This window comes from Chiloscyllium plagiosum, chromosome 35 (assembly GCF_004010195.1).
Source record: "Chiloscyllium plagiosum isolate BGI_BamShark_2017 chromosome 35, ASM401019v2, whole genome shotgun sequence".
Lineage (NCBI taxonomy): Eukaryota > Metazoa > Chordata > Chondrichthyes > Orectolobiformes > Hemiscylliidae > Chiloscyllium > Chiloscyllium plagiosum.
Window position 1 is genome coordinate 4,301,598 of NC_057744.1, and position 12,758 is coordinate 4,314,355.

At 45.2% G+C, this 12,758-nt stretch overlaps 1 protein-coding gene across 1 annotated transcript in view; it reads right to left on the reverse strand.

Annotated features, from left to right (window-relative positions):
- Nucleotides 1–5,702: 5,702 nt before the first annotated feature.
- LOC122540540 overlaps nucleotides 5,703–12,758 on the reverse strand; it is a 72,409-nt gene continuing 65,353 nt past the window's right edge. The window contains exons 13-16 of the mRNA XM_043676405.1: nucleotides 10,813–10,887; nucleotides 9,781–9,817; nucleotides 9,663–9,697; nucleotides 5,703–6,096 (exon numbers count right to left, since the gene is read on the reverse strand). Of these exons, the coding sequence (XP_043532340.1) occupies nucleotides 9,673–9,697; nucleotides 9,781–9,817; nucleotides 10,813–10,887 (137 nt within the window). The 3' untranslated portion in view covers nucleotides 5,703–6,096; nucleotides 9,663–9,672. The remainder of the gene's footprint in view (nucleotides 6,097–9,662; nucleotides 9,698–9,780; nucleotides 9,818–10,812; nucleotides 10,888–12,758) is intronic.

The window sequence follows — 12,758 nt, forward strand, 5'->3', positions numbered from 1 at the left end:
AGGCAGTATCTTCCAAACCTGTGGCCACTACCATCTAGAAGGAACACCACTATCTTCAAGTTCCCTTCCAAGTCACTCACCGTCCTGATGTGGAAATATATCACCGTTGCCTCACTGTTGCTGGATCAAAATCCTGGAATTCTCTCCCTAAGGGCATTGTGGGTCTACCCACAGCTCAGAGGCTGTCATGGTTCAAGAAGGTAACTCACCCCCAACTTCTCCAGGGGCCATTAGAGATGGGCATCCTTGTCAGCGATACTCTCATCTCATGAACAAATAAAAATGAAACTCCCCAAGTTACCTTAAATGGATCATTCTCAAACAAAATTTATCTCAAAGGTATTATGGCACATGGCCAAAGGTTTCATCAAAGAGCTAGGTTTTTGGAGTGTCGTTGTAGTGAACTGTTAGAGGCTGGACTGAGTCCCTTCCAGGCCCCCTCTTCCTCCAGTCAGAATCAATGCAAAACATGATCACAGTCATGAGCTGGCCAGTTATTAGGAGAGCGGGAGGACTGCAGATGCTGGAGAGTCAGAGTCAAAAAGTATGGCAGAGGAAAACCACAGCAGGTCAGGCAGCATCCGAGGAACAGGAAAGTCAACGTTTTAGGCATAATCTCTTCATCAGGAATGATATGAGGTGCTTATGCCCAAAATGCCGACTCTCTTGCTGCTCGGATGCCGCCTGACCTGCTGTGCTTTTCCACTGCCACAATTTGCAAAGCCCAGATAGTTACATAGGTCTTGGGCTGTATCTGCTTTAACAGTAGTATCAGTTCAGCGAGATGACTTGCATTGATGACAACAGCACATTGATCACAAATAAAACTTAAACATGCAAAGAATTATTGATATGACAAAATAGGCTGTGTAAAGATAGCTAGAACTTGTGTTCTAATATCATGAGCTCAGCATGGACAAGTATGGATAAGAAACCTTTTTTTCCCATTTACTCATGGATCTGGCTGGGCCAGCATTTATTGCCCATCCCTAATTGCCCAGAGGACATTAAGAGTCAACCACGTTGCTGTGGGTCTGGAGTCAAATGTAGGCCAGACCAGGTAAAGATGGCAGTTTCCTTCTCTAAAGGGCATCAGTGATGGGTTTTTTCAGATAATTGTCAATTATTTATGCCTATCATTAGACCTTCAATTCCAGATTCATTATTGATGTCAAGTTCTGCCATGGCAGGCTTTGAACCCAGGTCCCCAGAACATTAGCCAAGATTTCTGGATTAAGTATAGCAATTATACCAAGAGGCCGTTGCCTCCCTGGTGTCCAACATCTCACACGACACATCAAACAGGTCCTCTGACTTCTCTGTAATTCTGTTCCTAACACCTTGCCCCTTATAAACACAGGATTCCACTCTCTGCTGTACTGAATTGGACACCAGTTTCTTTTTAGTCCTGTGATGCTCCTGAGCCCCAGCTACACAGATCCCTTGTAGTTCAGTTGCCCTTTGGATGTAGGTTTGCTCACTGAGCTGGAAGGTTCATTTCCAGACGTTTCATCACCCTACTAGGTAACATCTTCAGTGGCGAAGCACTGCTGATAAGTCCTGCTTTCTATTTATTTGTTTGGGTTTCTTTGGGTTCGTGATGTCATTTCCTGTGGTGAAGTCACTTCCTGTTCTTTTTCTCAGGGGGTGGTAGGTGGGGTCTAACTCGATGTGTTTGTTGATAGAGTCCAGTTGGAATGCCATGCTTCTAGGTATTTCTTTTCTGTAAATTATTGGAAACAGTATGGCCACATTCTAGGCAGAAGATAGAGAAAAATCTTTCTATGCTAAGGTTCAGGAATTGATCTTTCTCCCTATTTATCTATGGAGGTGACACTTCCAACAGCCACATCCAACTACAAACTCTCAGTCAGGGTCAATGGGTAAAAGGATCCACCTAAATCTGAATTGCAATACTAACAACAAATGCCCAAAGTGATGGGTTGAGGCAGCCATTTAGAGAGACACTCAGCTGATGCACAGTCTGAGAAAGCACAATAGAGAGACCATGAGGGTAGCTCAGCCCTTTTAGTCCAGTATCTGTGCATGGAGCAATGCAGGTAAGGAGGGCAAAGGGGAAATGCTGGGATTTTGGGGAGATGGATTTCCGTGAGTGAAGGAGGGTGTTATGGGGAGAGGGAAGATATAACAACACCATTCCTCGAAATTTTAAATTCCATAATCGGCTTTGCACTTCTATCTGGATCTGGTGCAAGCTTTGCCAAGTTTACCAATGCTGGTTTTATGATGGAAATTTGACTTGTTACTGATAAACTGCATGCAATTTTACAAAGAGCAGGTCTCAGAACGAAAATGCTGAAGGATTATCCAGTCTGCTTAAAATGCTGCTGATTATAATATTCATATTGTTTAAAAGTGCACTATTGTATCTCTCTGTTTTCTAAATATGATATAAAACTGGTACAATGAATCTGGTATTTCTCTGGTGTAATCGAAGGTGATCTATCGATTCTGGCCATTCAGAGGATTCACACACTTGCCAACAGTTACAACATTTCCAAATGTTGCCTCAGATTTCCTCCAGTGTTCTGCAGCTTAAATATTTTCTCCACCCTTTCATTATCTTACAGAGCTCTATCATGTCAAGTCTTTCCTGTTCTAGAGAAAATAGCTCCAATATTTTATTAAAATTTATTTCAATGGATTGGCGTGTAATGGGCAAGTTTGTTCCCCATCCCCAGTTGCCCTTGAACTGAGTGACTTGGACACCTGTCGCTGAAAGTACCCATGCAAGTGCAGGAGAATACACGGTGTAAACGCAATGACTGGGAAATCCTGAACCAGGGGTAAAGATACAGGGGGAGGCCATTTAGGACTGAGATGAGGAGAAATGTCTGCACCCAGAGAGTGGGAAGCGTGTGGAATTCTCTGCCACAGAAATTGTTTGAAGACGAAACATCGAATGTTCTCAAGAAGGAGTTAGATGTAGTTCATAGGGCTAAAGGGATCAAAGAGTTTGGGGAGAGAGCAGGAACAAGGGACTGAGTTGGGTGGTCAGCAAAGATCATATTTTTGGTAGAGCAGGCTCTTTGAACTGAATGGCCATATATTTTATGTTTCGATGCTTGCTAGACCAGTCCAGAGGGCAGTAAAGATGCTAACCACGTTGTGGGTTTGGAGTCGTTTGTAGGTTAGACCGGATAAGACGGCAGATTTCCTTCTATAAAGGACATTTATGAACTAGATGGAATTTAGCCAAAAATTGACAATGGTCACCATTACAGGGGCTCACTTAACCTTCTAGATTTAAGAAAATTGAATTTAAATTCCACCACCTTTCAGAGCATTAGCCTGGGTATCTGGATGACAGTGCTGTGACATTATAGTCACCATTACCTGTTCCTGATGTGCTCAATCTCTCCTGATGGTTGTAACCTTTCATATCAGGTATAATTTCTTAGCAATTCTTCTGTGCGCCATTTCCAGCAATTCCCTCTTTTTATTTGAATATGCAGACCAGAACTGTCCACATTAATCCTGTTTGGTCCTCAGCCAGATTCTGGACAAAACAACCAGGATTTATCTGCTTTCAAAGTTTAGTAAAATTATAATCAGAGTAATTTTATAATTTTTCTGTAGCTCCACAGGTTTGTTTTGTGACCATTCCTATCATAAATATTGTGTGCAATATCACTGCTTTTATGGAAATATTAGAATTAAACTCCATGAGCTATGAAATTATATTTCAAGTGAGGAAAATGCAGAGAGAGGGACAAGTGCTGGAGAGGTAAATGGCACAGAACTGGGCCATTTGGCCCAGCCAGTCCATGCTGGTGTTTATGGTCCACTCGAGTAATTTTTCATTTTGTTATTACATGAGTGGGTGTGACACACTCAAGGATTTTCCAAATAATGAAGTCGTAGGAGCCAGAAGACTTCAATGCCCACCCGTGTTTTGAGGATGTTTGGAAGTGTGAACTAAAGGCCCTAACCGTTGATGTTCACACCTTGGAGACATGAACGAATGATAGAGGGAAATAGTGGGCCGGTGTGTGCCATCCTGATGATCAGTGACTACAGCATCCTGGCAACAGGCACCAACAGCAGAATGAGGGAGCCCAGCACTACCTTCAACATCCACTCCCTCCACCACTGATGCTCAGTAGTAGCAGTGTGTACCATCCACAAGACATACTGCAGAAACTTATCAAAGGTCTTTCAACAGGACCTTCCAACCCTCTTTCATCTAGAAGAACAAAAGTAGCAGATACACAGGAACACCACCACCTGCCATCCAAGCCACTCCCCATCCTGACTTGGAAATATATTGCTGTTCCTTCGCTGTCGCTGGGTCAGAATCCTGGAATTCCTTCCCTAAGGAATGGGTGCCCCATTACTCCATGGACTGCAGCAGTTCAAGAAGGGCAAATAGGGATGGGCAGTAAAGATGGGTCTTAGCCAGTAATACCCATGTCCCATGAATGAATATAAAGAGACAACCATGCACAAAGTGACTCAATGATCATTTCATACATGGAACACGTAGCAAAACAACTGCTTCTGTCAGACTCTTTAGCCATCAGCTAGGGTGCACTGTGAAAGCAACTACCCACTCCCTAATGGATTGCATCCATTAGGAGTAAGGATATTGATCGCTAAGGCAGGTCTGAAGTCCTGAAGAAGAAAATTACTGAACTGAATGTTTAATCTTTCTCTCCCCACAGATGCTGCCAGATTTGCTGAGTTTCTCCAGTGCTCTCTGTGTTTGACTGTGGCCATTGTGATGGGTCTGACAAGAATGTGTCTGCCCTTTGGGGTATTTCCTTGTCCTTCAAAAACCGGAAATCTGATCATTCCCAATCTGCTTCCGCCCCTTCCCCGCTCCAGCCCGTGAAATGAAATCCACCCCGGGGTGGAGACTGCTGACTGGAGAAGGGTTGCACCCGAAACGTTGACGTCTCCACCTGATGCTGCCTGGCTTGCTGTGGTCTTCCAGCCTCCTGCTTGTCTACACTGGATCATAATACCAGAGTTTGTTTTAAAGGCATTCCCATACAGATGTACTGTTGAGTGTCAGCACAAGATGGCAGCAGAGGTTCACTCCGAGGTGGCGACCGGCATTTTATTGACAAAGGGAGATTTTGAAACTTTCATGTGGGATTGACCCCTGACATTTTCCTGCCTCTCTTCAATCTGGAGGCACTCTGTCACAGGAACTGTTGACCATAAGATATAGGGGCTGAATTAGGCTATTTGGCCCATCGGGTCTGCTAGTCCACTTGTTTAGTGCCAGTTCCTGACCCCAAGGTGCATGTACTTTACCTTGGTGGGGTAGGGTACCCCTCCATGAGCTCTGATGGCTGGTGGCAGCTCCCCCCCAGCTTCTCCGGGGCACCATCTGAACCCAGTGATTCCCACGTCCTGGGAATGACTTTTTCAAAAATATTTTGGGTTTTGTAAATTACAACACAGTGTGCAAGCAGTGACAATGACTTCATTAAAGAGACACATTATAGAAGATCCCAAAGACAGTGAATGAGGTAAACCAGAGAGTCCTCTGTCCTGGAGAAACATTCAAAAGCACTTCCCTCAGTAAGGATAGTGTAGAGGAAGCTTTACTCTGTATCTAACCCTGTGCTAACCCTGTCCTGGGAATGTTTGGTGGGGACTGGGTGGATGGAGATATAATCTGTCCATTTGTACAAGAAATTCATCAAGAAAATAAACTTAAAGATTTTATGTTGTGGCATAGTTTCTGTTTCCAGAAGGTTTAATCACTTTTAAATGCTGTGAGCTGTTTAATACAATATAAACAGAGGCAGAGATTTTAAACTGGACACTGAATCACTCTGTTACACTCTATAAGATAAAAATAGTACATTAAAGGTCAGGTTACATTTATTCCCCTCCCACATGTTAATTCAATGGCTCTCCAACTTCATAGCTCAGGGAGGTATGGACAATTTCTGTGGATATTTGGCATTTGTTAACTGAGAGTTTGGATGGAACTAAAGATTTCCAGCCCCATCAGATGGTCAGGATAATGACAACAACATAACCATCACAATTTACTCCTGCAATGATATTTCTTGTGGACGTTTCTTTCAGAGTTCAGTCCAGTCCCACAGCACGAACCTGAAAGAAAAATAATTGGATAAAACATTGAGTTTTATCAAACAGCAAGAAGCAGGCCATTCAGCCCAGCAGATTCATACCGATCTAGATGATCTACGCAATCTTCCTCCCATTCTCTGCTTCCTAAACCCATCGACAAATCTTTCCAATTTTTTCTCCCCCATGTTTATCCAGCTTCATGTTAAAATTCAATGACCTCCTGAGTTTGATGGTTCCACATTCTCCCCACTCTCTGGGTAAAGAGGTTTCTCCTGATTTCCCAATTGGATCTATGAGGGAATATTGAATAATTATAGTCCCGGGTTCTGGTCTCAAACAGAGCTGGGAATACTTTCTCCATGTTTACCAGATTGAATTGTTTGAAGGGGGAATTCGGAGCACTGCATAACACGCTGATTAAGATTGTAACATTCTGGCACCTTTAGACATGTTCTGACAGTAAAGATGTAAGATATATAAGTGCAAAACTGTGCGATTATACATGGGGCTGATTGATTTTGTTAGCTGAAGTTTGATCGTGAAGATACTGATGGATTGTGTTCTGTGGTTTATTGGGAAGCTGATAGATTGTGGTTAGGTTAGAATGGTCAGTGATTATTCTGAAGATGGTGACATGAGGAATGAGCCTGGAGGTGTTTGTGAAGGTTGAGGAGAGGGCTCTGATTGGAAAAGAGAAATGTGTGAAGTCAACAGCACGTCACTGGCTCCTCCTGCTTGCAGTTCCAGGCATTGCCTCACAAGGAAGGCAGAAAGGCCGGAGTTGGTTTGCTCAGTTGGCTGGACAGTTGGTTTGTGATGCCAACAGCGTGGGCTCAGTTTCTAGAGAGGTTGGGATGATCCGAAAGAAGGATTCAGGAAGGGAGCTGAGATTTCCCAATGGTCACAACTGGGAGTGAAGATGTTTTCTAATCAACTTGGGACTCCTGGTAGAGAGACAGGGATGCGACCATGGCACTATCAGAGTCTTTCAGAGCAGGTAGCAGAGTCTGGGCCCAATCTGTCAGAGAGAGAATCCTTGGAGAGGGTTATGAGAGGAGCCACAGAAAGTGAAGCTGAGGAACGTTCCAATGTCCCACATTGCTGTTCCCTGAGACTGTCCCTTCTGATGTTGCTAAGCAATAAGTTGAACATCCAGTAATGGTTGAAGCTAGATTATTGAGCAGGACAGTTCCACTTATAACAACAACAACTATTTGTATAGCACCTTAAAATGTAATGTTCCCAGGTACTGTACGGGGCCATTTGAAAAACTAAATTTGACAATGAGTCACGCAATGAGATCTTTGGTCAGACGATGAAACACACAGTTGAATAGTTCAACAGAGGGAGGATCTTAAAGGAGGTGAGTGAGGGAATTCCTGAACTTGGGGTTTGTGCAACCACTAGCAATGCAGTGATGAGGATCGGCAAAGCGTGATAATTACAGGAGGGAGCAGCAAAGATGAGAATTTAAAAATCAGGACATTGCTTTTGTAAAACATATAAAATCCTGAGGAGTCTATAAGGGGTCAATGTGGAGAATATTTCCTCTCATGGGAGAAAACAGAGCTTGAGGTCTCTCTCCAATCTTCTATGATCTAAAGAATCCCTACTGTGAAACAGTCCATTTGGCCCATTGAGTCCGCACTGACCCTCCAAGGAGCATCCCAACCCAGACTCACCCCTGTATCTTATCCCTGTAACTCCATATTTCCCATGGCTCATCCACGTGGACTGGACACTACGGGTAATTTCCTGTGGCCAAACCACCTGACCTACACATCTTTGGACTGTGGGAGGAAACTGGAGCACCCGGAGGAAGCCCACGCAGACACGGGGAGAACGTGCAAACTCCACACAGACAGTCACCCGAGGCTGGAATTGAACCTAGGACCCTGGCTCTGTGAGGCAGCAGTGCTAACCACTGAGCCACCGTGTAAAATAACAATGAGGCAAAATCCCTTTCTCTGAGGATGATGAGGGTGTCACTCCATTCTCAAGGGTCAGTGGAAGCAGAGTCTTTGAATCTTTTATGGCTGAAGTTGATGGATTATTGCTGCATTGGGAGGAAGGGGGCGTGCGCTGGTGAAACGTTATCGGAGGCAGACAACAATGTAGCTTAGAGTTTACAGTGAGATCAGCCACCATTTTATTGATTAGCAGAGCGGGCTGGAGGAACGGAGTGGTCATGGAATACAGGGAGAACTAGCCATTTGGATATAGAACTGGCTCAAAGGTAGAAGACAGAGGGTGGTGGTGGAGGGTTGTTTTTCAGACTGGAGGCCTGTGACCAGTGGAGTGTCACAAGGATTGGTTTTGGGTCCTCTACTTTTCGTCATTTACATAAATGATTTGGATGCGAGTATAAGAGGTACAGTTAGTAAGTTTGCAGATGACACCAAAATTGGAGGTGTAGTGGACAGCGAAGAGGGTTACCTCAGATTACAACAGGATCTGGACCAGACGGGCCAATGGTCTGAGAAAGGGAGAGGCTGAACAGGCTGGGGCTGTTTTCCCTGGAGCGTTGGAGGCTGAGGGGTGACCTTATAGAGGTTTACAAAATTATGAGTGGCATGGATAGGATAAATATGCAAAGTTTTTTCCCTGGGGTCGGGGAGTCCAGAACTAGAGGGCATAGGTTTAGGGTGAGAGGGGAAAGATATAAAAGAGATCTAAGGGGCAACTTTTTCACGCAGAGGATGGTATGTGTATGGAATGAGCTGCCAGAGGATGTGGTGGAGGCTGGTACAATTGCAACATTTGAGAGGCATTTGGATGAGTATATGAATAGGAAGGGTTTGGAGGGATATGGGCCGGGTGCAGGCAGGTGGGAGTAGATTGGGTTGGGATGTCTGGTCAGCATGGACGGGTTGGACCAAAGGGTCTGTTTCCATGCTGTACATCTCTGTGACTCTATGGCTTGCTGCTCCTAATTTGTATGTTCCTCTGTGCGCTGGTTAGCACAGTTGGCTGAATGGCTGGTTTGCAATGCAGAGTGATGCCAACAGTGCGGCTTCAATTCCTGTACCTTCTGAAGTTACCCTGGAGGTGTCTCCTCAGCCTCTCCCCTTGCCTGAGGCATGGTGCCCCTCAGGTTAAACCACCCCCAGTCAGTCATCTCTCTCTCAAATGAGCATGTGGGTCTATGGCATCTTCTTTATGTTCCTCAGCTTGGTCAAGAACCCATCGACAATAATAAGCACAGGGCTTAGAGGTACACAGCACAGAAACAGAGCCTTCAATCCAACCAGTCCATGCCAACCATAATCCCAAACTAAACTCATCCCACCTGCCTGGTCCTGGCTCATCCCCCTCCAAACCTTTCCTATTCATGTACTTATCTAAACGTCTTTTAAATGTTGTAACAGTACCTGGATCCATCACTTCCTCTGGAAGTTCGTTCCCCACAAGAATGGAATGTCCTACAAGTTCAACACTTGGGCAGCAGAGCTTTGGATGAGCTCAAGGTTCAAGAGGGTTCAAGACCAGTGGGAGTGATGGGTGATACCTGTAGATGTTTAGAGATACGATTGAGGGTTTCGGAGCTGGGGTTGGGAAATCTTTGGAGGTGGAAAGCAATGACCTACCTCAGATCTGCTAAAGGTCCTCCTCCCCCTGGGATCTGAAAGGAACCATCAACAAGAGCTTGTCAGCAATAAGTCACACAAGTAACTTTGTGAGAATTGTGCAAAATAATCTTTATACCGTTTGGGTGGTTTGCCTCTGCATCGGAATTTTCTGCCTGTAGTGACAAAGGAGACATAATGTGGGCTGTTTATTGTCATTTAATAATCTGGGATATTTATTCATTTAACAGTCCACAGGATCTCTGTAACCTGCCTGACTTACAATTTCATTAATGCATCTTTCAGAAAGTGCTCTCGATAACTCTCTGAAATTTAAATGGATTATCATTTATTCAACTGCCACTGCTCAGTGTGAAGCTAATAGGGGCAAAGTGAATGTTACAGGATGTATCTGGGCATAGAAGTACTGTGTTCAATGTTCCATGTACATGGGGAGTGTACATGGTGTTCAATGTGTGTGTGGCATGTACAGGGTTCCGTGTACATGTGGAGTGTACGCGGTGTTCTGTGTGCATGCCGCGTGTACACGGTGTTTCGTGTGCATGTGGGGCCTGTACATGTGGTGTGTATGCAGTGTTCCGTGTGCGTGTGGAGTGTACACAGTGTTCCATGTGCATGTGGTGTGTATATGATGTTCCATGTGTATGTCACGCATACACAGTGTTCCATGTGCAAGTGGAGTGTATGCGGTGTTCTGTGTGCATGTGGCGTGTACACGGTGTTGTGTGTGCATGTGGAGTGTACATAGTGTTCCGTGTGCATGTGGTGTGTACAGTGTTCCGTGTGCGTGTGTGTACACGATGTTCCATGTGTATGTCATGTGTACACAGAGTTCCATGTGCATGTAGAGTATATACCATATTCTGTGTGTATGTCACATGTTCGTAGTGTGCCGTGTGCATGTGTGGTGTACCTGGTCTTCTGTTTATGTCTGTGGCTTGTACACAGTGTCCCCTGTGTGTGTGTGAGTGTGTGTGTGTGTGTGTGGAGTGTACCGTGTGTGAAGTTACAAAGTGACGATTATTATCTCCAGTGACATTTCTCAGCTTGACAATGCCAATGTGACCTCGGCAAAAACTGCATGAAGCAGCCACTTCTGTTACTAATCTGTAAACCTGGAAGGTGACTGGATCTGGGATTTGAAACTCACTCAGGATAATGGCTATTCCCACGAAGAATGCAGCAACAGCAAAGATCAAGCCCCCCTTCCGAACAGTTTCATAATCTGCGTAAAATTTGAGAAAGAATTAATTTCAAAAGGAATCTGACTGCTTTACAATGGCTTCATGAACTCACTAGGAAATATTAAAACAAAAATACAAAATGAGCATGATGTTTTCAGTGTATCCAGAAGCAGCTGAGTGTGTGTGTGTCTGTGTGTGTGTATATGTGTCTGTGTGTGTGTGTGCATGTGTGCGCGCGCGTATGTGTGTGTGTGCGCGCGTGTCTGTGTGTGTGCGTGTGTCTGTGTGTATGCGCAGTGTACGTGTGTGCATGTCTGTGTGTGTGTGCATGTCTGTGTGTGCGCGCGTGTGTGTCTGTGCGCGCGTGTATGTCTGTGCATGTCTGTGTGTGCGCGCGTGTCTGTGTGTGTGCATGTGTCTGTGTGCGCATGCGCGTGTGTGCGCGTGTCTGTGTGCACGTGTCTGTGTGTGCGTGTGTCTGTGTGCGCGCGCTTGTGTCTGTGTGTGTGCATGTGTCTGTGTGTGCGCGCGTGTCTGTGTGTATGTGTGTCTGTGTGTGTGCGCGTCAGTGTTTGCTCCTGTCAGAAGTAAAGACAGGAATTGCTGAAGAAACTCGGCAGGTCTGGCAGCATCTGTGGAGAGAGAAACAGAGTTAACATTTTAGGTCCAGTGACCCATCCTCAGAACTGGATTTGAGGTCCGGGGGAGGTAGGAGGAGGTGTCTGAGAGCTGGCACTCAATCTCCACAGTGTAGAGGTCAGTCCATCAGACAGCAACAGCACCGCCCTTATCAGCAGGCTTAATAACAAAGGCAGGACTGGTTCTGAAAGCACTGAGGGCAGGCAGTTCAGAGGGAGGTAGGTTAGAATGATTCAGGAGGTGGGTTTATTGAGCAGTCACTCCCCTGCCCAACTACAATGACCAGTAAATAGACCATAGCCAGAATGAAATGGTGCTAACAGCCTTGTAGAGCTGGGAGACAGAAGCATAGCTTCTCCAGGCCTATTTTAATGATCATGCTAATAAACAGGTCAGCAGCAACACACACAATCAGTGATCAGGAAAGCTAACGTGGTATATTCCCAGGTATGACCATTCCTGCCACCTCTCCCAGTGAGTGGCACTGGGGTAAGGTTATTGGACGTAGTTCATTGACATCAGTCCTCCTTTGTTGTGGCTCTGTCTCGGCTCTAACAAGGGATTAATGGTTGAGGATACTCCACCGTAGACTATCAGGCTGTAGAAGAGGCTGTTCTTAGATAGCAAGGTTTTAGCTTGCTGGCTCTAGGTACAGCTACGTTTAGTCAGGAAGAATCACTACAATCTTAGGAAGTTGATATCAGGTACACTTCTTGGATGAAGACCGCTGGCCTCCTTAAATGGAGAAAGACTGCAGAAAACTGCAACACAAAGGGACTTGGGGGACTTGTGAAGGAAACACAGAAAGCTAATACAGGGGGGCAGAAGAGAATCAGAAAGGCGAATGGAATATTGGCCCTTATTTCAGGGGGGTTGGAGTTGAAAAGTCAGGAAGTCTTACTGCAGCATGTACAAGATGCTGATGAAACTATTTCTGGAGCACTGTGAGCAGTTTTGATCCCTGTATGAAAGGAAAGAGATCATTTCATTGGAGGTAGTTCAGAAAAGTTCCACCAGGATGATCCTGGATTAGAGGGAGTGTCCTATCAGCAAAGGTTAAACAGGTTGGGACTCTACTCACTGGATTCTAGATTAGAGTGGTGCTGGAAAAGCACAGCAGTTCAGGCAGCATCCAAGGAGCAGGAAAATCGACGTTTCGGGCAAAAGCCCTTCATCAGGAATACAGGCAGAGTGCCTGAAGGGTGGAGAGATAAATGAGAGGGGGTGGGGAGAAAGTAGCATAGAATACAATAGGTGAATGGGGGTGGGGATG